The sequence below is a fragment of the Chiloscyllium punctatum genome, chromosome 30 (assembly GCF_047496795.1).
Source record: "Chiloscyllium punctatum isolate Juve2018m chromosome 30, sChiPun1.3, whole genome shotgun sequence".
Taxonomy (NCBI): domain Eukaryota; kingdom Metazoa; phylum Chordata; class Chondrichthyes; order Orectolobiformes; family Hemiscylliidae; genus Chiloscyllium; species Chiloscyllium punctatum.
Window position 1 is genome coordinate 26073961 of NC_092768.1, and position 22947 is coordinate 26096907.

The window sequence follows — 22947 nt, forward strand, 5'->3', positions numbered from 1 at the left end:
TGGTAAGTGGTTGAACTGAATGTGTTCACCAGCGCAGTCACATTGAAACTGAAAGTGCTTTGAATCAGGAAGTGCTGAGAAGTACTATCCAGATGTCTCACCAATGTGTCTGCTTCCAGCACCTCTTATGGCAACGTGTTCCAGGCACCGAACACTGTCTGTGTGTAAAATTTCTTCACTCATCTTCCTTAAACTTTCCCCTCTCATCTTGAATCTGAGCCCCCTTGTAATTGACATTCTAACTCTGGAAAAATGCCTCTGACTGTATCCTAGCCATGCCTCTCCTAATTGTGTAGACCTCTATTAGCTTTCTCTCAGCCATCATCTTTCCAGGGAAAGTAATCCTAGTCTTCTTAACATTTTCTCATTGCCAATGCCCTGAGACCAGGCAACATCCTGGTGCACCTTCTCTGCACTCTTTCCAAAGTTTCCACAACCTCCTGGTAGAGTGGTGACCAAACCAGCATATAATACTCCAAATGCAGCCAAATGCATTTTTGACTGGAATCACTTGTGCTGCTGTCAGAGCAAATTGTATCTGACAAAAAACACATTTCACTGGCAAAACAAATCAAGACATCTGCTCATTGGGAAGTTACTCATATCATGTTGTCATCCCATAATCAACAGTTTAGCACAACCAATGATACATACATCAAATTCATGTCGTCCAACAAAACAAAATTTTCACAATACAATGCCAAATGTTCACCACTAATTTGGAAAGGATCATTATCCCCAACACAATTTAGACTTTGAAGGACCACCGCAATAAGGCACTGGACGCAAATAATGGATCAGAAATCCAGTCACAAGTACTTGGATACCAGGAAATGTTTCTAAGATATGCAATCAACCCATGTTGTATGAGATCATGATAGATCACCACCTACATTGTAAAACAACAAAAGCCAATTCCAGAGCAATATAGGGTGTGCCGACAGTCAGGAATAAAAGATTAAAGGTAATGATTGTGAGATGATGCTGAGCGATAGAAGCCAGCATCAAGATGACCAACAGAAACAACGAATAACACACAACTCTCCACATGGGCATATAATTGTCAGATCAGGGCATACTGTCAAAAATATTATATCAAAATTTAAGTTGATAATCTTGTTAACATTGTCCATATACAGTCTGTATAGGTACAGAATTGAGAATGTTTGGTATGTACAACATTGTTTATTGATGTTGGGCATCTTTTTGGAAACTTTTGCGATATTGTGTTACATCTCACAGCAGTAGTCTAATACATCTTCAATGACATACTCATATCTTCACTGTATCATAATATGTGACTTCAGTCTCTAACTTACTGAACTTGGTCCTTTTGCAGCATGACATGCCAAGTGAAGCATGGTGCAGTGCATTTGAATTGTTCAGCTTGAGCCCAGTCATGCAAATGGATTTAATGCTGGTGCAGATACCAAGTAGTGGACTAAAACCTAATTGAATTTTTCAGTATTATGTGACCCACATCTCGTGTTATGAAAATATTTCAAGTATCATTGCATGATAATGTAGACTATCAGCATTCACATGTCATCTGTCTTCACAGATTCAGCCAGTCTTCCTGAGTTTCACCAGCAATTTCGGTTTTTATTTCAGATCACCACATCTGCAGTACTTTATCAAAGTAGGAATGTTAACGTTCAATTATTCGGGGCATTAATGTCACCACAGATATGCATAGAAGGCCAACAGGCCGAGAGGCGGCAGATGTAACTTAATTTAGATAAACGTGAGGGGCTGCAAGTTGGAAAGGCAAACCAGACCAGGACGTGTACACTCAATAGTAAGGTCCTGGGGAGTGTTACTGAACAAGGAGACCATGGATTGCAGGTTCATATTTCCTTGAGGGTGGAGTCACAGGTCGACAGGATAGTGAAGGAGCCATTTGGTATGCTTGCCTTTATTGGTCAATACATTGAATATAGGAGTTGGGAGAGCATGTTGTGGTTGCGTAGGACGTTGTTCAGGAGAAAGTGAGGACTGCAGATGCTGGAGATCAGAGCTGAAAATGTGTTGCTGGAAAAGCGCAGCAGGTCAGGCAGCATCCAAGGAGCAGGAAAATCGAGATTTCGGGCATAAGGCCTTCTTCAGGAATGAGGAAAGTGTGTCCAGCAGGCTAAGATAAAAGGTAGGGAGGAGGGACTTGGGGAGGGGCATTGGGAATGCGATAGGTGGAGGGAGGTCAAGGTGAGGATGATAGGCCGGAGTGGGGTGGGGTGCGGAGAAGTCAGGAAGAAGATTGCAGGTTAGGAAGGTGGTGCTGAGTTCGAGGGATTTGACTGAGACAAGGTGGGAGAAGGGAAATGAGGAAACTGGAGAAATCTGTGTTCATGCCTAGTGGTTGGAGGGTTCCCAGGCAGAAGATGAGGCGCTCTTCCTCCAAACGTCGTGTTGCCATGGTCTGGCGATGGAGAAGTCCAAGGACCTGCATGTCCTTGGTGGAGTGGGAGGGGGAGTTGAAGTGTTGGGCTACGGGGTGGTTGGGTTGGTTGGTCCGGGTGTCCCAGAGGTGTTCTCTGAAACGTTCCTCAAGTAGGCAGCCTGTCTCCCCAATTTAAATGAGGCCACATCAGGTGCAGCGGATGCAATAAATGCTGTGTGTGGAGGTGCATGGATGTAATGAGCTGTTCAAGGAAATGGTGCAGATTGGACAATTACAACATTGCAAAGGTACCTGGATGTGTTTATGAACTGAAAGGGTTAGAGGGAATATAGGTCAAGTGCTAACAAATTGCACTATATTTTTTTAAGATGTCTGGTCAGCATGCACAAGTTGGACTGAAGGGGTTGTTTCCTGCTGTACATCCCAATGAATCTATCTTTTGGCCAAACTAAAATGGGGTTCATTCAATTATAGGACCCTCCTGGTCCCTCCAGTAAACAGCATATTGCACACGTAAGAAACTCCATGGTTTGTTTGTTGGAACTGTTGGGAAAGTCTTTGTTCTCCAAAGACTATACAGACTCGAACGGCTAAAGAGATTGTGCGTGTATTTTTTTAAATAAATGAAGTTAATCTTTGAAATAAAAATAAATCTGCAGGCGGAAACAAGATGCAGATTCATAAAGCTAAACCTTCCAGCTTTTTGTGCATTGAGTGAACATCTAGAGGATGAGCCCTGCTTGTGCCTCCGTCCGGCCTCCCTCTGTCTCATTGTCCCTCCACTTAAGGCAACTCCAGGCACCTTCACCCTCCTGGGATGGGGTCAAAACCCTGTCAGCGTCCTAAACCTGTTTCTCCTTCGAAATATTGTTTTTCACTTGCTCCCAGGTCAAAACCTTCATTAAACATAGTTACTAATTACTCTTCTCTGACAATTGCCGAGAAATCCATTGGTAAGTGGTTGAACTGAATGTGTTCACCAGCGCAGTCACATTGAAACTGAAAGTGCTTTGAATCAGGAAGTGCTGAGATCGATCATGGCTTCCAGACAGGAGCTCCTGAGACTGACCGAGGAGGCAATTTGTCCCATTTGTCTGGATTTCTTCACTGATCCGGTTACACTGGATTGTGGACACAACTTCTGCCGCTCCTGTATCACCCTGAGTTGGGAAAAGAAGGAGATAAACTCCTGCCCTCAATGTAGAGAGCAGTTTCCGGAAAGAAACCTCAGGGTAAATCGGGCCTTAGCGAATCTGGCCGAGGAGTATCGAAAATTAAAGCTGGATCCGAAAGAGAAGGAAAGTAAACCTCGCTGTGAGAAACATCAGGAAGATCTGAAGCTGTTTTGTGAAACTGACAAGAAATTGATCTGTCTGATTTGTAGAGATTCGCGAGAACACAAAAGTCACACCTTCCTGCCGATCAACGAAGCTGTTGAAATCTCCAAGGTAAAAGAGACAATATTTTGGAAGGTGCAAGATTCATCACATATCCCTGATCCCACACCTCACCTAACACATCTATTCTTCAATTTCTTTCCCAATTACAGGATAAGCTGAAATCTTCCTTAGATTCTCTCACAGAGAAGAAATCGTCGGTTCTACAAACGGAACTGACCCAGAAACGGAAGATTTCCGAAGTGAGGGTGAGCTCTCCCTGTGTTGATTTTCTGGGATCTGGGTTAGTTTTGTTCCCTTTATCGAGGGACGTTAATGAGTTTTCACATTTCATTTGGTAGGAACAGGCGAGCAGTCTGCAGACCCACATCACATCCGAGTTCACTAAAATGCACCAGATTCTCACTGAGAAAGAGCAGCGTTTACTCAGAGATCTCAGGGAGGAAGAGGAGAGGGTTGTGGAATCGATGCAGAAAAACCTTCGAGAGATTCAGGAGAATTTAAACTCCATTGAGGAGAAACTCTTAAAGTTGCAGAAACAGATGGAGCAAAAAGACGAATTGATCTTTCTGAAGGTGAGGGAATATATTGCAGGTTTTTTCAGACAGATTTCGGACATGATGACAACTGTGAAAATAATATGGAATGTCATGTAAAAAAGTGAACTGACCATGTGACTGTCCGGACGGTTCTGCTGTTCAAAGTTAAAAATCACACAACACCAGGATATAGTCCCACAGATTTACTTGGAAGCACACTGGCTTTCTGCTGTTGGCACTGAAGAAGAGTCAATGCTTCCGAAACGTTCACTCTGATTTCTTACCACAGATTCTTCCAAACCTGCTGAGATTTTTCAGTAATTTTTTTGTAACAAAATTTGTTTTGTTATTATCTTCGTGTTTCCCAATTTTAATTACCTCCTGGAACTCCCATTGTAATCCAGTTGCTGTTCCATGTGGAGAGTGTGTGGGTGTGACTGGTGTAATGGGAGTCACTGTATCTGTGAGTGGGACTGATGGCTAGTTCCAGTTTATTTTACCCCCTCCTCAATCTTCCTTCCTAAATGTATCACTTTACACTTCCGTGTTGTGTCTGCTCATTTCAGCAGCGTGTCTGTCTCCTCCTGAAATCTGTTACTGCCATCCTCACTGTTTGTGATTCATTTCTTTCAGGAGGAAGCTTGTCGGAAGAGAAGGTAGGACATGCTATTTACTGAAACTCTGCACAGTTTGCTCAATAACTCAGGGACGGGTTATTATGGGGTTATTTCCTGGTTAATGGTGCCGCTTTAAAGGGTGATTCATCGTATAACAGTAACTCCGGTTATGTTTCACACACTTTTTTTTTATAAGAAGAAGATTGTTACAAGTTTTAAACAGTATTAGATTTTATGAAAATGTTCTGCAGCATTGTAAACAATGACAAGATGCCTGTAAATACAACCTGGTTCCGAGGCTGGAAGTGATCACTGCCCTGATTTTTGTGACTGTTTGTGTGACTGTGACCTTCCCCTGACCCTGTGAGACTAAAACCGGAGATGGTCAGGAGGCTGGAAGGAGAGGAGCAGGATTCTCGGAGGGGTGTGGGACCCACGTATTACACAGTTGGATATGAGGCTTTTAGATGTTTCCGGTTTTTTATCTCTGTTCCACAAGCTCTGTTTATAATATGGCAAGGGGATGGAGGTAACGTATATTATCTCCTGCGGTGTGTGATGTCTCAGTACCTAATCTGTTATCAGGACATGGGCCTTTCTCTGGATCTGGGTGTTTCCAATCATTGCCCTTGCATTATCAAATTCTTGTTGGACCAGTTACAAAAATAAGATGAACATTTCACTTTCTATCCCATTGACTCAAACATGAAAAATGCGGAACGCTTGAATATTTAAATGTTTTCATAAATATTCGAACAACGCAGAGTTTATGATGTCATCTGTTTCATGTTTACAGGATGAGTGATGAGATACAGACACTCTTAGCTGCTGATGGCTCTCTATCTCTCGGACAGTTCACTGGCCCTTTACAGTACACACTCTGGAGAGAAATGATCCACGCCATTCACCCAGGTAAACATGTGTATTCATTTTCCTGATGGTAGATCCAGTTATGTAGGGTCTGGAAGGCCCCAGTTGACATTCTCACATCACTAGTTGTTAATTCTGGGAGACTCTCCCTGGAAACATTGTATTTTCTGTGGGTCCATTTGGATAAATGTCTGAAGCCATCAGCTCTGTGTGTCAGAGCAGTGAAGGGTTCTGGATTAGAGTGGTACTGGAAAGATACAGCACGTCAAGCAGCATCCGAGGTGCAGGAAAATCGACGTTTCGGGCAAAAGTCCTTCATCAAAAATAGCCCTTCATCATCTATTCCTGATGAAGGGCTTTTGCCAGAAACATTGATTTTCCTGCTGCTCAGATACTGCCTGACCTGCTTTGCTTTTCCAGCACCACTCTAATCTAGATTCTGGTTTCTAGCATCTGCAGTCTTTGTTTTTACCCAGTGAAGGGTTCTGTCGAACCAGAGGAATAGAGCATGGAAACAGAATTTCTAGGGTAGACTGGGCTGGCTCCATTTGGTGTGTGACATTGGAGGAAAGGTTTTTATCAGAATATCAAAATGCATGTAGACATTTAAGAGCCAGTGTTAACAGGCACTTATCTAAAGGGGGTTGTGAGAGAAACAAAATAAAAATTCCTTGGAAAGCTCCCCAGGTCTGCCAGCGTCTGTGGAGAAAAATCAGAATTAACCTTTCAGATTGAGTGATCTTTCCTCAAAGTGGATAGTTGCTGGCAAAAGTCGGTTTATATGCAGAAGGTACAGTGGGGGAGAAGGAAAGGAGGAAATGATAGGTGGGGATAGTCCCAAACAGAGAGAAGTACAGTTAGAAAGACAAAAGAGTGGATAACGATTAGGTTAGGAGAGTGAATACCTGGTGATAGAGACTGTTAGTGCCAAATAATAGGCAGAGTGCAATGGCAGTGAAAACAAAACCTGGTGTGTGGGGTAGGGGTCTAGGTCATGATAGAGCTCTGGGACTAGAATTATTGCCCTTGAAGGGTAGAGACACAATACTGTCCCCTGCCACCATAGCCTGCCCGCGTGAAGTGGGGGCCCGTGGGTTCGATCGCAAGGGTGCAGCCCTGTGTACAGTTGAACCCGCATTCCGCTGTTTCACTCCGCCATAAGGGGTGGGGGCAGATTGTGATTGCCCCTTGCCGTTTGCAGCCTGCAAGTGGCACCCCATACACAAAGCTGTCTCGGGAGATGGCTGTGTCATGTGCCAAAATATATTTGAGGTAGGCTTTTTCCCGTATTACTCCAATGTTTTCGATGTGGAACAGGGGACGTGGCCCAGACCCCGGGGTGACCACTGGGATCAGGAGAATCATCCCAACTCCCGTTGCCTCACTGACCCCACAGTCGGTAATCACCGGGGACACATGAGTCATTCCCTTCAGGGTCCGGCTATCAAGTGGCCCGGAGTGTCCTGCGAGTGAGGCCAGTTTGGTGCTATCGATCCAGTCGGGCACCTCCCCCCTTTGTATCTGATCCAGGTTGTGTCGGATCTGGGCTACCATCCACAGGCCATATGCATGACACAGCTGCCCCTCCTGAATGTGAGCCGTATTCTCCCTTTCCCGATCAATAAGGCGGTTGATGGTGTGGGCATGTGTCTCCAGGGCTACAATACCGTTGAGCTGAAGGTATGCTCCCTCTTCCCCCAGAAATGCCTGTTCTGCCTGGTGTGTGAGGGATCTCGCTAACAAGTCTCTCATCACCCCTTTTAGCTGTTCGATTTTCTCGTTAAGGCTCTGGATATCTAGGGAGTTTACCACGGATGTTCCTGTGTTGAGTCCTGTGAGGGCGACACTGATAATGTCCCGTCTGTGTCGTTGTGTGTTGTGTATGTTGGTTCGATAGTGGGTTGCCCCCATGGCATCTATAGCCCTCTCTATCACCTCTGTTCCCATCATGGCGTATAGGCTGCGTACCTGTGCTGTGCAATATTCCGGTACCCGGATGCCCGATATATTGACCAGCATGGGCACGACCTCGTGTCGGACGTTATCATAAAGGACTTCCCCCTCCTCCCATAATACCAGTCCCCCCGTGGGCCCCGGCCTCAGAGAGGGGCACGGTAGTATCACGGGAGTCGTGGTCGTGGGTGGTGTGGTTGGGGGAGGGGCGAGAAACACAAATACAGAGAAATCACGGCGGCATTGGACGGTTCATAGTAACCGCAAACGGACAGGTCCCGTATCGCGAACGCGTCGAAGGCCGGGGCCGAAGTGAGGTCGTCTGGCATAACGCACATCATTCCGAACATGCACCCCCCAGGTCCATAGCCTCTCCACGTCATAGGCAGGTTGGTCGTGGGTCGCGTTCCGACGTACAGAGTAGGCAGATTGTCTGTATGTCCGGGAGGACCTCCAGCCAGGTGTTAAAAAATGTGTCGACCTCGTCCGGCTTATCCCTCGCAGGGATGCAGATGGCACTGGATGAGTTGAAGGCAATGCCATGGCGGTAGAAGTTGTCTGAAGCTCCAGAGGAATAGGGTACAAGTCCTATGGCGAAGAGGAGGATGTGGAGGATGGTGCACCGGTGGGACATGATCTGTGAAAGAAAAGAGAAAGGGAGAGAGAGAGAGAGAGAGAGAGAGAGAGAGAGAGAGACACCCTCGTCAGGGTGTATGATCAGTAAACGTACATGTGTTCTGCGGCCCCCTCCCCCGGACCACTGTTGCTATAAGGGGAGAAAATGTTAAAATCTCGTCAGGCGTGTCAGGGGAGTGCTGGTGAGCGTGGGGAATAAGTCGGTGGTGGCTGCCAGTCATGTGGCTGGGCCGATGTTCCGGCCACTCCACACATTGGCCCCGTGTGGTTAGGGACGGGGACCACAGACTAAGTCTTTGTCGTCCGTCCAGTCGGACCCTGGAGGAAAGGTTTAAGTTGGGACCAATGTTTCCACCTGCCCTTCCCCTTCATATCGATGCAGGCGCAGGTGTTGCTGGTGAGGATGATCTCGTGCGGCCCCAGCCACCGAGGGGCGAAGCCGGGCCGGTCGGGGGTGGCCCGGACCAAGACTTTGTCCCCAATGCCCGGGACGGGTTGGGGAGGCGGTTGTTGCTGCTGTTTCGTTTGGTCCCTGATGTCCTGTTGATCGCGGGCGGTCTGTCTGAGGGCCCGCAAATGCGCATCTAGCTGTCTGATGTAATGGGCCATCCCATCCCTAAGTGGGGCCATGTCCTCACCCCCTTCGATGACTGTCTCGGGTAGTTGCATGGCCCTGCCCATCTTGAGTTCGAAGGGAGTGAGGGCAGTGGAACGGCCCGGGGTGGCTCTGAGGCGCATCAAAATGCAGGGCAGGATGTCCACATAGCCCTGACCGGTCTCGGCGATCGCTTTTGCGATCGCCACTTTGAGGGTCCGGTTCATGCGTTCGACCATGCCCGAACTCTGGGGGTGGAAGGGGACATGGAAGCGCTGCCTGATACCCAGGAGGCAGCAGGCCAGTTTCATCGTGCGTCCTGTGAAATGTGTTCCCTGGTCTGAGCCATTCTGGAGGGGGACCCCCCATCGCGGAAAGATGTCGAATGCCAGGATTCTGGCCACAGTGGCTGATGTGCAGTCCCGTGTCAGGAAAGCCTCTACCCAGCGTGTGAAGTGGTCGACTATGACCAGGCAGTACTTCTTGCCGCGGCTGGCGGGCAAGGGTCCTGTGAAGTCAACCTGGAGGTTCTCCCAGGGCCCCTTGGGCCGTGGTTGGTGGGCCATAGGAATGCGCAAGGGCCTCCCTGGGTTATGTTGGGCGCAGATAATGCACCGGCGGCAGTGCTTGGCTACGTCGCGGCCAAGTCCAGGCCACCACCAGTCGGTCTGCAGCCTCTCGAGGGTCCCCTCCCGGCCTGCGTGGTCGGGCTCGTGATGTAAACGTATCAAGGTTGTCCTGATGGCCGCGGGGGCCACTACCTTGCCGTCGCAGCACCACACCCCATCGGGCGCCCCTTGCCCTCCAGTCCTCCCTTTCCTCGGGCTGAGCGCCATTTTGGACGTCCAGGACGTGAGCCTCCCAGACTTCATTCACAGGCGCAGCGCGTACGGTGGGGCGGAGGGGCACCTGCGTCGGCTTTGGCGGCCTGCTCAGCCCAATGGTTCCCTAACTGTTCGGCGGTGGTGGCCCGCTGGTGTGCCTTGATTTTTTCAATGGCCGCGAGCAGGGGAAGGTGCGCTGTTGCCACTAAGTCATGGATGGTGTTCTCGTGTTTTATTTGGCCGCCGCCGGCCGTGACGAAACCCCAGCGGCTCCATGCTGTCATGTAGTCATGGACTACCCCAAAAACGTACTGGCTGTCGGTGAAAATATTGACCCGCTTGCCCGCGCCCATGCGGAGCGCTGCCATGAGGGCGACCAGCTCCGAGACTTGGGCTGAGGTATCGCCGTCTAATGTCCCCTGTTCTCGGGTGGCCCCCGTGTCGTCGACCACTGCCCAACCCGTCTGGTAGGACCCCTCAACCAACCAGCGTGAGCCGTCAACGTATAGGACCAGGTCGGGGTCCGAGATCGGACTATTGGCAACGTATTCCCACTCAGCCGAATCCATGACGGCCTGGCAGTGGTGGGGTTCCCCTACAGTTATAACCCCGTCCGCGGGGTTCTTACCCGTGTCCCTAACTATTCTAATGGATTGGTCCCGGGGAAGGAGGACTGCCTCCCAGGTTTCCCTACGGGCGTCAGAGACGGTTCGGAGGCATCCTGTATTCAGGAGCTCCACTATAGCGTGTCCGGTGTGCAGGATGATCTGACCGGACATGGTGACCGGCTCGCACACACGGACCACCCACGCGGCGCAGTCAAGTGCGGCCACGCAGCGGTGCATCGCCCTCACGACCGGGGACTCCTTCGTAGAGTAGTACCCTACGGGCTTCATGCGGTCCCCGGAGATTTGGGTGACCACGGCGCTTTTGAACCACCCTTCCAGGCTATAAAAGACGTGAAAGGGCTTAGAGAGATCGGGAAGGCGCAGGGCCGGGGCACTGAGGAGGTGAGCTTTTAGCTTGGAGTAGGCATCGTCTTGCTCGGGGCCCCACTCCAGCCTCTCTGCCCCGAGCCTACCCCCCTTTACCAGGCGCTGGATGGGCTCCGCGATGGTGGCGAAATGCACTATGAAGACACAGCACTAGTTGAAAAGGCCCATAACGCGGCGGATACCCCTGAGCGTGTCCGGCCGTGGCATGTCGGCGATGGCCGACTTACGATCGGGAGGCAGGGTCTTGCTGCCCTGGCTAATGTCGTGGCCCAGGTATCGGACTGTGGCCAGGCCGATCTGGGCCTTTGTGGGGCTGGTTTTAAAACCTGCCTGGGTGAGGGTGCGCAGGACGGTGGTCAGGGCTCCCACGTGGGAGCGCGCGTCTGTGGACGCGATCAGGAGGTTGTCCACGTACTGCAAGAGGGTGCTAGAGAAAGGGGATAGGTCGCATTCCTCGAGGGTCCGACTCACGACCCTGTGGAAAATTATGGGGCTGTTGTGAAAGCCTTGTGGCAGCCGGGTCCATGTGTATTGCCTGTCTCGCAGCGTGAAGGCAAACTTGTCCTGAGAGTCACGGTGCAGCGGGATGGACCAGAAGCCGTTTGCCACGTCCAGGACCGTAAAGATCCGGTGGGAAGGCTCGAGGCCGTTAAAGATGGTGGACGGGCTGGCAACAATGGGGTGCTCTTTGGGTGTGACCCGGTTGAGTGCCGTATAATCGATGGTGAGCCGATAGCTCCCATCCGGCTTACGGACTGGCCATATGGGGGAGTTGGTAGTGGACACCGCGGGTCGGAAGACACCACGGCCGGTGAGTTCGGCCACAATGATCTCTATGGCGCGCAGCGCCTCGGGTTTGATCGGGTACTGTCGTTGCGGGGGGTGTACAGCTCCGAGAAGCCGCTCAGGAAGGGAACAGACAAGGCCGCAGTCCTGCTTGCTTGTGGCCCAGACCTCCAGGACCAACTGGCAGACTGTTCCGAAGGCACCGTCTCCGGTCCAGTCCCGGGTGATAGGGACGCAGGGCGCGAGTGCAGCGACCGATCTGGTGGGGATCCATCTACCCTCAAGGGTGCTTTTATGGGTTTTGCAGGACGTCCATAGGAGGCGCCGGTGGAACGCTCCCAGTTCGCCCAGGAGGTCAATGCCCAGGATTGTCCCTTTCGAGTTTGTGCAAACCCAGAAGTGGACGGGGAGTAGAATGTCATCGATCTCCAGAAGGGTGGCCTCGCTACGGCGGACCACCACCGAGCTTCCCCCCATCCCCGTGATGGAAATGGAGTGATGGGTGGAAGGGAGGTCGAGGTCGGTGAGGGAGACTGACGCCCCCGTATCTATCAAAATGTTGCATTGGCGGCCCCAAGCGATGCAGAAGCCCATATACGGGGGTCGGCTCCCTCGGCGTGGGCTGACACTACTCAATCCTTACGCCGGGCCAGTAGCTGGAAGAGCTCAAGCAGCTGTCCGCGACTGAGCTGATCCCAGTTGGCGGGGGGGAAAGCTTCGGGCTACGGCTGCGGGGTTTGTGGGGTTTTTGCGGCCGTGAGTCGCTGTTGGTTCCCTGCTTGGGGGTTACCTCTTCGCTGGGGTGCGAGGGACGCCGACGGTGTGCATGCCGCAGTGGGGAACGGCCCCGTTGCTGACCCGGGTTGTCCCTGGCCTGGCCGGGGCTGCCCCCTCCCAAGTCGGGGTCTCCGAGGCGTCGGAAGGAGAGCGGGCAGTTAAACTTATCGTGACCCGTCTGTTTGCAGCGGTAGCAAACGAGCGGCCCTGGTGTTGAAAGTGCCGCAACGGTGGCCGGGGCTTGGTTATAGAGGGACATGGCCCAATTCTCGAGCTCCGTGAAAGAGATGTAGGGTACCAGGCCTGTCCGGAGGACAGCCTGGTGTGTGGGGCCTAACCCGTCCTTATATAGTTGGATAAATGCGGGGTTCTGCCGGTCAGCATCGGGGATCCCACTATGCGCCTGGAAGGCCTCGAACTTACGGGCCCCATATTCCTGAGCACCCTTGCCGGGTTTCTGGGTGACGGCCACAATGGTGTTCCAGTCGACCGGCATGTGGCCAAGAGCCTCGCTGACATCGGCCTTAAAGTCCGCAAGGACGGCCTCCTGCTCGCGACGGCTGTCGCTGACTTCGGCGCACCAGGACCCATTCTGGTACGCAGGTCGGAGCCTGGACCACAGGTTCTCTGGGAGTTTGGTCCGGACCAGACCGGCCACGTCCCTATTGTGGAGGTTGTGGCAGATCTGCATCCCCCTAAGACGCTGCCAAAATTCAGCGTTATTGTGGCGGGTCTTGAGGGTGGGGAGCCTGTCCAGGAGTTTCATGCTATCACCCGGAATTAAGGAGGCATATGTCATTTTAAGGCGGGGGTTGTGGGTTTGGGACGCTGGTCTCCCCTTCTCCCCACCTCCGGGGGTACAGTCAACTTTAACCGGGGCGGTGCGAGCTAGGTTCGCGTGTGATTCCTGGGGGTCTGTGTTGTCCACGAGCCCCTCCCAATCCCAGGTAGGGGACGGCGGGGCGCTTGGAGGCTCAGATAATGTCGGTAGGATCGTACGGTTGGCAAGCACCTGGGCTTCGAGGTGTTCTGAGGCCTGTTTCTGCTTATCTTGCACGTATAGTTGGACCTTGCTAGCGAGCCTAACATGTGCCTGAAGCCCAAGGAAGCAGGCTTTCTTGTATCTAGCCCTTTGCTGGTGGACCCACTACTCCCGCTGGGTACCCAGCAGATCGGTGGGCCGTCAGCCCGATCGGAGCATAGCCTTGATGACCTTTTTATTCTCGTCGGCTATGAAACGAGTCAGGGAGCCTTCTAGCCCCCATTCTAAATCGCCTACCGCGCAGCCAGCCATGTTGGGGGGGAGGGGGGGGGGGCGCAGCGGGCTTAATGGAAAGAGGACTTAGAAATAATAAAACTACCAGCGTGGGAGCGCAAGAGATTTAACTGGTGCTAACTTATTCACCTCCCAGTCGGGGAGCCCACTCCCTGAAATCGGACCCTAGCCCCCGGGTCGACGAAGGCAGTGTGGGTTAGGTACAAACGGGGTGCGTGTCTACACCCGATCGGGCAACCCCTGTTTACTGTGAGTCTCACTCTCACTGCCTAACGCCTAACGACCGTGTGTGCCCTGCGAACACCGGGCATGAACCAGGGGCCCATGTGCAAGGGGGGGGGGGGGGGGGGAACGGCGTGAGCGCAGACCACTAAAAAACAAAAAAAAAGACATAAAAAGGGCGAGGCGCGGGCCTGTACCAGGGCGCATAACCTAAAAAAAAAACCCGTGAGTCTTTCTCTCACTGTCTGAAATTCAGCGGCCGTGTCTACCCGCCAGTACTGGGTGTGAACCAGGGACCCGTGTGCGGGGGTGGGGGGCCTGAACTCAGACCGCGCTAATCCCACAGAGGCCACCACCCAGGACTGCGGAGGCAATTGGTGAAAGCTTGGCCCAGAGGCTCCGCTCGTCGGGCTGGATTGGAGGACTTCCCGTCTTGTCGTGCGCGGTGGCCTTCCAGACCCTACCGCGGACTCAAGGAATGGCGCCAAAATAAAAATCGGGCTCAACCTATAATGGGATCCCCTAACCTTCCACCGCAGAGGTTATCCAGGAAGGCTTTATGGGTGTGTGTCAGTTGGAACCTTGACGAGATTATAAAGTGGGTTTCGATCTGTGAGTCATGACCATTGTCTGGAGTCATGACTAGTGTCTGGTCTGGTGTGTATTCGGTTCTGTCTTTGGGCCCCCTTCTCCCGATCACGTGGTCGGGCTGGCAGCTGCTGTCTTAAAATGAATACTGTTTGCTTTAAAATGGATTCTGCTGGCTTAAAATGGATACTGCTGGTTCTCCCGATGTGGGCCTTGCTCCACGGTAAACACGGGGCGGTTTATCACCCCCCTTCAGTAACATCTTCAAAAATTTTAATCAAGAAGGGATTTCTCATTTACAAAGCCATGTTGATGACTTCAAATAAGAGGGTCATGTAAATCCTGTCCCCCACCCTCTCCAGTAACTTACCGACCACTGCTGTGAAGCTCACTGGTTCTATAGTTCCCTTGCTTTTCCTTACAACCTTTCTAAAATGATGGCAACAAATTAGCCGACCTCTAGTTCTGGCACCTCACCTGTGGCTGTTGTTCGTACAAATACGTCAGCAATGCGTCCAGCAATCTCTTCCCTAGTTTCTGGTCCTGGGAATTTACCTGGTTTTGCACAATTGAAGACCTCGACAGCACATCCTCTTCTGTAATATGAACCCTTTTCAAGACATCACTATTTATTTCCCAAGTTCTCTAGCTGCTGGGAAATGGAATAGAATTTGATAGGCCGTTGATGACCACAATGGGCTGAAGGGCCTCATTTGATGCTGTGTTATTCTATGGCTATGTAGGTTGGTTAAGTCAGTTGGCTGGACACCTGCCGAATGATACAGACTGACAGTAACAATTGAGGTTCAATTCCTACACTGTGAACATCTTGTCTTCTAATCCATGCCCCTTCAGTGAGGGATGGTGACACTGACAATAAAATCACCACCAGCTTTCACTCTCAGATCAGTGAGCAGCCTCAGGGACTGTGTCAACTTCACTTTCTTTTAGCCTGTGGCTCAAGCAGTGGACAATAGACAATAGGTGCAGGAGTAGGCTATTTTGCCCTTCGAGCCAGCACCACCAATCATTATGATCATGGCTGATCATCCTCAATCAGTCTCCTGTTCCTGCCATATCCCATAACCCTTGATTCCACTATCCTTAAGAGCTCTATCCAACTCTTTCTTGAAAGTCTCCAGAGACTTGGTCTCCACAGTCTTCTGGGGCAGAGCATTCTATACACCCACCACTCTCTGGGTGAAGAAGTTTCTCCTCAACTCTGTTCGAAGTGGCCTACCCTTTATTTTTAAACTGTGTCCTCTGGTTCAGGATTCACCCATCAACCGAAACATGCTTACTGCCTCCACAGTGTCCCATCCTTTGACAATCTTATACATCTCAATCAGGTCCCCTCTTAGCCTACTAAACTCAAGCATATACAAGCCCAATTGCTCCAAGCTTTCAGCATAGGATAGTCCTGCCATTCCGAATTGACCTCGTGAACCTACGGTGCACTCCCTCAAGAGCCAGAATGTCTTTCCTCAAATTTGGAGACCAAAACTGCGCACAATATTCCAGGTGTGGTCCCACCAGGGCCCTGTGCAACTGCAGAAGGACCTCTTTGGATCCTTCTCGCAGATTCTCTCAATAACTAAAAGATATCATTTTTACTGCAATGTTCACCTTACCTCAGCAAAAAGATTAACCTTCTTAATTACTCACTGTTCCTGCATTGAACATTTTCTGTCTCATACAGTAGAACACCAAGATCACTCTGTCACTGGCAATTCTGCAGGTTTTCTCTGTTTTAAGAATGCTCCTTGTTTTTAAAATTCTTCCTTGTGAAGACTCCCCTTCCCCTCACATCACTGAGGCCTCACACTATCCACCATTCTCTCACCCACATAACTCCCATTACCACCCTGAAGTTGTCCTATCTCCTCAGAATAACGTAAGTATTTAAAAACCCAAGCGACTCAATCACAACTTTTTGATGTTGTTGCAAATACTTGCAACATCCCCATAAGCACCTCTTTGGCAAAAAAAAGAGGAAACCTTGAACCCAGGTTCTCACAGGAGAGATGTCAGAGAGAGAAAGAGGGTCAAAAAAACTGACGGCTTGCCAAACCAAACCAAAACTAGAGTTAAGCTGACTTGAGAGAGCTGGACACTCCCCTTCGATTACACAAGTGTTTCTTTAAACTTGAAAGCCTTTTGCCTGAGGCAGTATCTGTTATCAATGATCAATTTGTCCCGAAAACATATACAAACCAGAGTCATCGGAATCTGTGTTTACAACCCCTCTAAAGAAAAAAGTACAACCTAACCTTAATTAAGCAGCAATATCGTCACACCCCTCATTTACCCCCACACTCTATGCCTTCCTCCACACATCTCCCTTTCACTTCCTCCTCCCATCTCCCTGATTCTCCTCATTCGAGTCATCCTCCACATTTACATTCCCCCTCCCCATCCCCTTTGCTGCCAATTTCCCTCTCATTTTCCCCTCCTCCACAGTCATGAACTCCCACACAGTCCACCTCTTTATTCACCCCCTCAGTCTCTCCTCAGTTTCCTTGTCCCTATCCCTCACTGCATCCCCCTTCCATCTCCATACAGGACCCACTCTCCTCACCCTCCCTTCCCATCTCTCTTCCATGGATTTCACTCTCCACACCCTCCCTCTAACCAACACTCCCTCCTGATCTCCCACCCCACTCTCTCCTGCTCTCATTGTCTCCCTTCTACTCACTCCCCACTCCCATCTCTGACCCTACTCTCCCAACCCACCCCCAAATTCTCCCACTCTCTTTCTGCTGTCCTGCTCACTCTCCACTCACTCTTCCCTCTTATTCACTGTCCCCTTTAGCACAGCTTCCCATCCCGGACACTCTCCCCTTGACCTTGGTTTGCACCTGCCAATAACCATCCCTTAGCCTGGCAGACCATGGCCCCACTGCATTCTCCACCCTCCAACCCACTCACCTCCACATTCCCCACATCCATCCATTCCTCTTGATTGTTCACCATTCAGTCCTCCGCACCCTCCCTTCATTGTCCTACCTTCACAATTCCCTCTCGCCGCTAACTCACTCTCCCAGTCACTCCACATCCCCTGACAGTCTGCTTGCCCACACCTCCCTATCGATGCCCGCTCACTCCCTCCTGCTCTCCCATTCCCCTCAATCTCACATCACCTCCTGATCACTCCTCCTGTCATCAGCTCATTCTTCCCTCTCCCTCACTATCCTCTCGAGCACAGCTTCCCAATCCACGCACTCTCCTCTCAACCTCACTGTGCTCTCACCCTCTTCTTTGCACTGCCCCTCACTCCTATCTCACATTCGCCCTCTCCCTCCACTCCATTCTCCATTATCACTCTGCCATGATTTCCCCCACCCCTGATTCTCCCTCCCCGTTTAATCTTGCCTCCTCAAACTCCTCTTCCCCTTCACACTTGCCTCCACCTCTCTCCCCTTCACCTCATCCTCAAGTTCACTCAACTCCTCCACATTCCTCCACACAGACTTCTTCAAGTTCTGAGACACAACTCTGTCCTTCCTTTGAAGCCCCCATCCTACATTCCCCTCATCTTACCTCTCCTCTCCCCTGCTCAGACTCCACGTCATCGTCCAGTTCACTCACCTCCAGAATTCCCAAAAAATGTTTACTTTGCACTCTCTCACTTCGTCACGTGGATTAATTCTCTCTCATCTTAACACATCCTTATGTACCCTGTCACTTCTTGCCACTCACACTTCTCTCCCACTCACTCTCACCTCCCATGGCCAAAATGAACCTGTATTTCTCCCCTCCAGCTCAGCCATCCCTTCCTCCTCACTCCCACCTCCCTTTCTCTCTTCCCCTCACTCACTGTATCTCCACCTCTCAACACTCCCACTCACCCTCCTGATCTCCAAACCTCAACTGTCCACTTATTTTGCAGACCTCCTGTTGTCACCCTTCCATTCTATGGTATAACTCACTCTCCCCTACAGCATTCCAAACAGTCCCCTTCCCTCATAAATCCACCAACCCTCTCCAATATCCTTACTCCGATTCCAATCATTCCCTCCTCCATCACTTACTCCATTTCTTCACTCTTCCATTCCCTGCCCTGGGGTTAAATACCTCCCCTCATTTCCTCCCATTCTCCAGATGCTCCCCTCCCACTTCGCCAAACTCTCCTTTACAAGTGCAATTTCACTCTACCCGTCCCTGAGTCTCCCCACTCCCTTGCTGCCCATCACTCCTGCCTCCCCTCACTATTCCCATTCCCACTGCCTCACATCACCTCACTCTCCCCTTTTCTTTTGAATTTTCCAACTTGCCATCGCTCTCACCTGAGTACTCAACCCTCCCATTGCTCACCACCTTCTGAGCTCCTCTGCATTCTCCACACCTCTCTCTCGTACTGCCCCTTCACTCAGCCCTCCTCTCTTTCCTACCTCTCCTCACTCACAACCCTCTATCCCAAATCTCCTCACTCTCCCCCTCTCTTTAACCATCCCCTCCCTCCTGTGATAGGGTTATGATTAGGGTTAGGGTTCTGTTCTTCCTGTGCACTTCATGTCCCCACTCACAACCCTCCAAATGAGCCCTCTCATCTCCTTCACTCATCCCTCGGCCTTTCCCATCCTTCCTCCTCATACCTCCGCTCTCCCTCACTCACCACACTCTCCCTCACTCACTCCCCTTTCCCTGTCTCCTCCTCCCTTGTTCAAATTCACTTTTTCCAGGCTCTCTCTGTCTTCCCTTCTCTCCCATCCTCCTCCATCGCTCAACCCCTCCCTTCCTTCGCCCTTCGCTCACCCTCCCTCCCTCTCTTTCTCTGACGGTGTTATTTGATCTCTCCCCCAGCTCCAGCCTCTCTGACTCTGGATCCGAGCACAGCCCATCCCCTGCTCATCCTGTCTGAGGACCGGACCAGTGTGAGACCAGGAGACACAGAGCAGTCGCTCCCTGACTCCCCGGAGAGATTTTATCCCTGGCTCGGTGTCCTGGGATCAGAGGGATTCACATCAGGGAGACATTACTGGGAGGTGGAGGTGGGGGAGAAGACCCGGTGGTATCTGGGAGTGGCCCGAGAGTCTGTGAAGAGAAAAGGGGAGATCATCCCGAGCCCGGAGACCGGATTCTGGATTGTGGGGCTGTTACCCAAATGCCGTTATTTTGCCGCCACCTCCCCCTCTCGGACCCCCCTCTCCCCGAGTGTGAATCCCCGGAAGATCGGGGTTTTCCTGGACTATGAGGGGGGACAGGTGTCATTTTACAATGCGGACACCATGTCCCATCTCCACACTTTCACCCACACTTTCACTGAGAGGGTCTTTCCCATCTTCCATCCGGGATTGAGTTACGGCGGGAAAAACTCCGCCCCGCTGACAATCTGCGGGATTAAAGGGCACTGACAGATCCATCCCATAATTTCACCCCGTCCCCCTGCCTGCTGCCAGCTGTAAACTGATGGGGGTCGGTCTCAGTCTGGGGTAAAGAGGGAGGGGGAGAGAAGAAACAAATAGAAGCTCAATTGTAGAGAGGGACTGACTGGGTAGAATGAGCTGTGAGCTGCAGGAACCCGGGGACCTTCCTGTCTGTAATGTTGCTCCACAGGCGGGAGGTGGCGCTACATGATGGTGTTGGACATGAATCAGTCAGTGGGTCTCAGGTTGGGCTCAGAGGAGTCTTTCCAAGGGGGATACCAAACCATTTCACTGCAGGGTCAGGGAGTGGAAATTAAAATCAATTCTCTGCAGAGCCAGTGAGGTCTTTGTGGGGGGACTGGGCTCAATCAAAATAAACATTTCAGACTGATCCAACACCCGCATCTCCAAATCATGATTTAGGAACACAGCGAGACTGGTCTTGTTTTGTTCAGGTCTGTAACTATTGACCAGAATTTTGCTGCTCTTTCATAAAATTGGAAAATTTGAAAACCTCAGATTTGAAAGGGATGGGTGAACTGACCATTTATACCATAATCAGATAATATTTAACCATGTTTGAAACTGTTCAGCTGGTGCAAACTGCAATGTCGTTGGAATTACAGTTATTACTTGTCCCTGAGTTATTATCCATCATCATTATCTGCACTGAAATAATCTTTACATCAGCCCAATAAAAATGTCTGTTTGATAAAAATCATTAATTACTCTAGCACTCTGTGCGCGGAACCAGTTCAGATTTTGACAATGTTTATGTTTATGTAATTATAATTTATGTTGGAGGGCACATCAAATTTGAAAATAGCTTCTTCAATCAAATCAACATCTGTGATTCACTAGAGTGTAAGTAAGGCTTTTTTTAAAAAATACTTCATCAATAAATCCAAGAGAGTAAACCTGTTAAGATTGTATTTGTCAATTTCGCCAGAATATGTATCCTTATACCTTACATTCCAACTTCATCTGGATTATTTTAAAATTCACTATTTCAAGTCAATGGAGTGTTAGCTGCCTGGAAATTATCCCACTTTTACTCTAGACCTTCAGTCGTTAGAACATAGAACATAGAACATAGAACAATACAGCACAGAACAGGCCCTTCGGCCCACGATGTTGTGCCGAACTTCAATCCTAGATTAAGCACCCATCCATGTACCTATCCAAATGCCGCTTAAAGGTCGCCAATGAATCTGACTCTACCACTCCCTCAGGCAGCGCATTCCATGCCCCCACCACTTTCTGGGTAAAGAACCCACCCCTGACATCTCCCCTATACCTTCCACCCTTCACCTTAAATTTATGTCCCCTTGTAACACTCTGTTGTACCAGGGGAAAAAGTTTCTGACTGTCTACTCTATCTATTCCTCTGATCATCTTATAAACCTCTATCAAGTCACCCCTCATCCTTCGCCGTTCCAGCGAGAAAAGGCCGAGAACTCTCAACCTATCCTCGTACGACCTACTCTCCATTCCAGGCAACATCCTGGTAAATCTTCTCTGCACCCTCTCCAAAGCTTCCACATCTTTCCTAAAGTGAGGCGACCAGAACTGCACACAGTACTCCAAATGTGGCCTAACCAAAGTCCTGTACAGCTGCAACATCACCTCACGACTCCTGAATTCAATCCCTCTGCTAATGAACGATAATACTCCATAGGCCTTCTTACAAACTCTATCCACCTGAGTGGCAACCTTCAAAGATCTATGTACATAGACCCCAAGATCCCTCTGTTCCTCCACCTGACCAAGAACCCTACCATTAACCCTGTATTCCGCATTCTTATTTGTTCTTCCAAAATGGACAACTTCACACTTGGCAGGGTTGAACTCCATCTGCCACTCCTCAGCCCAGCTCTGCATCATATCTAAGTCCCTCTGCAGCCGACAACAGCCCTCCTCACTGTCCACAACTCCACCTATCTTTGTATCATCTGCAAATTTACTGACCCACCCTTCGACTCCCTCATCTAAGTCATTAATAAAAATTACAAACAGCAGAGGACCCAGAACTGATCCCTGCGGAACTCCACTTGTAACTGGAGTCCATGCTGAATGTTTACCATCTACCACCACTCTCTGCCTTCGACCGGTTAGCCAGTTTTCTATCCAATTGGCCAAATTTCCCTCTATTCCATGCCTCCTGACTTTCCGCATAAGCCTACCATGGGGAACCTTATCAAATGCTTTACTAAAATCCATGTACACTACATCCACTGCTCTACCCTCATCCACATGCTTGGTCACCTCCTCGAAGAATTCAATAAGACTTGTAAGGCAAGACCTACCCTTCACAAATCCGTGCTGGCTGTCCCTAATCAAGCAGTGTCTTTCCAGATACTCGTAAATCCTATCCCTCAGTACCCTTTCCATTACTTTGCCTACCACAGAAGTAAGACTAACTGGCCTGTAATTCCCGGGGTTATCCCTATTCCCTTTTTTGAACAGGGGCACAACATTCGCTACTCTCCAGTCCCCTGGTACCACCCCAGTTGCCAGTGAAGACGAGAAGATCATTGCCAATGGTACTGCAATTTCCTCTCTTGCCTCCCACATAATCCTAGGATATATCCCGTCAGGCCCGGGGGACTTGTCTATCCTCAAGTTGTTCAAAATGTCCAACACATCTTCCTTCCTAACAGGTATCTCTTCTAGCTTATCAGTCCGTTTCACACTCTCCTCTTCAACAATATGGTCCCTCTCGTTCGTAAATACTGAAGAGAAGTACTTGTTCAAGACCTCTCCTATCTCTTCCGACTCAATACACAGTCTCCCACCACTGTCCTTGATCGGACCTACCCTCGTTCTCGTCATTCTCAGGTTTCTCACATACGCATAGAATGCCTTGGGGTTATCCTTGATCCTATCCGCCAAGGATTTTTCATGCCCTCTCTTAGCTCTCCTAATCCCTTTCTTCAGGTCCCTTCTGGCTATCCTGTATCCCTCCACTGCTCTGTCTGAACCTTGTTTCCTCAACCTTATGTAAGCCTCCTTCTTCCTCTTTACTAGACATTCAACCTCCCTCGTCAACCAAGGCTCCCTCACACGACCATTTCTTTCCTGCCTGATCGGTACATACATATCAAGGAC

General features: G+C 50.3%; 1 protein-coding gene across 1 annotated transcript; it reads left to right on the forward strand.

Annotated features, from left to right (window-relative positions):
• Window positions 1-3435: 3435 nt before the first annotated feature.
• Window positions 3436-20066, forward strand: LOC140455328 (zinc-binding protein A33-like). Its single transcript, XM_072550106.1, has 6 exons — window positions 3436-3846; window positions 3948-4043; window positions 4137-4370; window positions 4968-4990; window positions 5748-5863; window positions 19277-20066. Exons 1-6 carry the CDS (start codon window positions 3436-3438, stop codon window positions 19825-19827), a joined length of 1431 nt encoding a protein of 476 aa, XP_072406207.1. The 3' UTR covers window positions 19828-20066.
• The last annotated feature ends 2881 nt before the right edge of the window (window positions 20067-22947 follow it).

What these genes read in the sequence shown, in the direction of transcription:
- LOC140455328 (XM_072550106.1), top strand. Translation starts at nt 3,436, where the DNA reads ATGGCTTCCAGACAGGAGCTCCTGAGACTGACCGAGGAGGCAATTTGT. An exon ending in GAAGCTTGTCGGAAGAGAAG is followed by an intron (nt 4,991 to 5,747) that starts GTAGGACATGCT and finishes TCATGTTTACAG; the next exon opens with GATGAGTGATGAGATACAGA. An exon ending in GATCCACGCCATTCACCCAG is followed by an intron (nt 5,864 to 19,276) that starts GTAAACATGTGT and finishes TCTCTCCCCCAG; the next exon opens with CTCCAGCCTCTCTGACTCTG.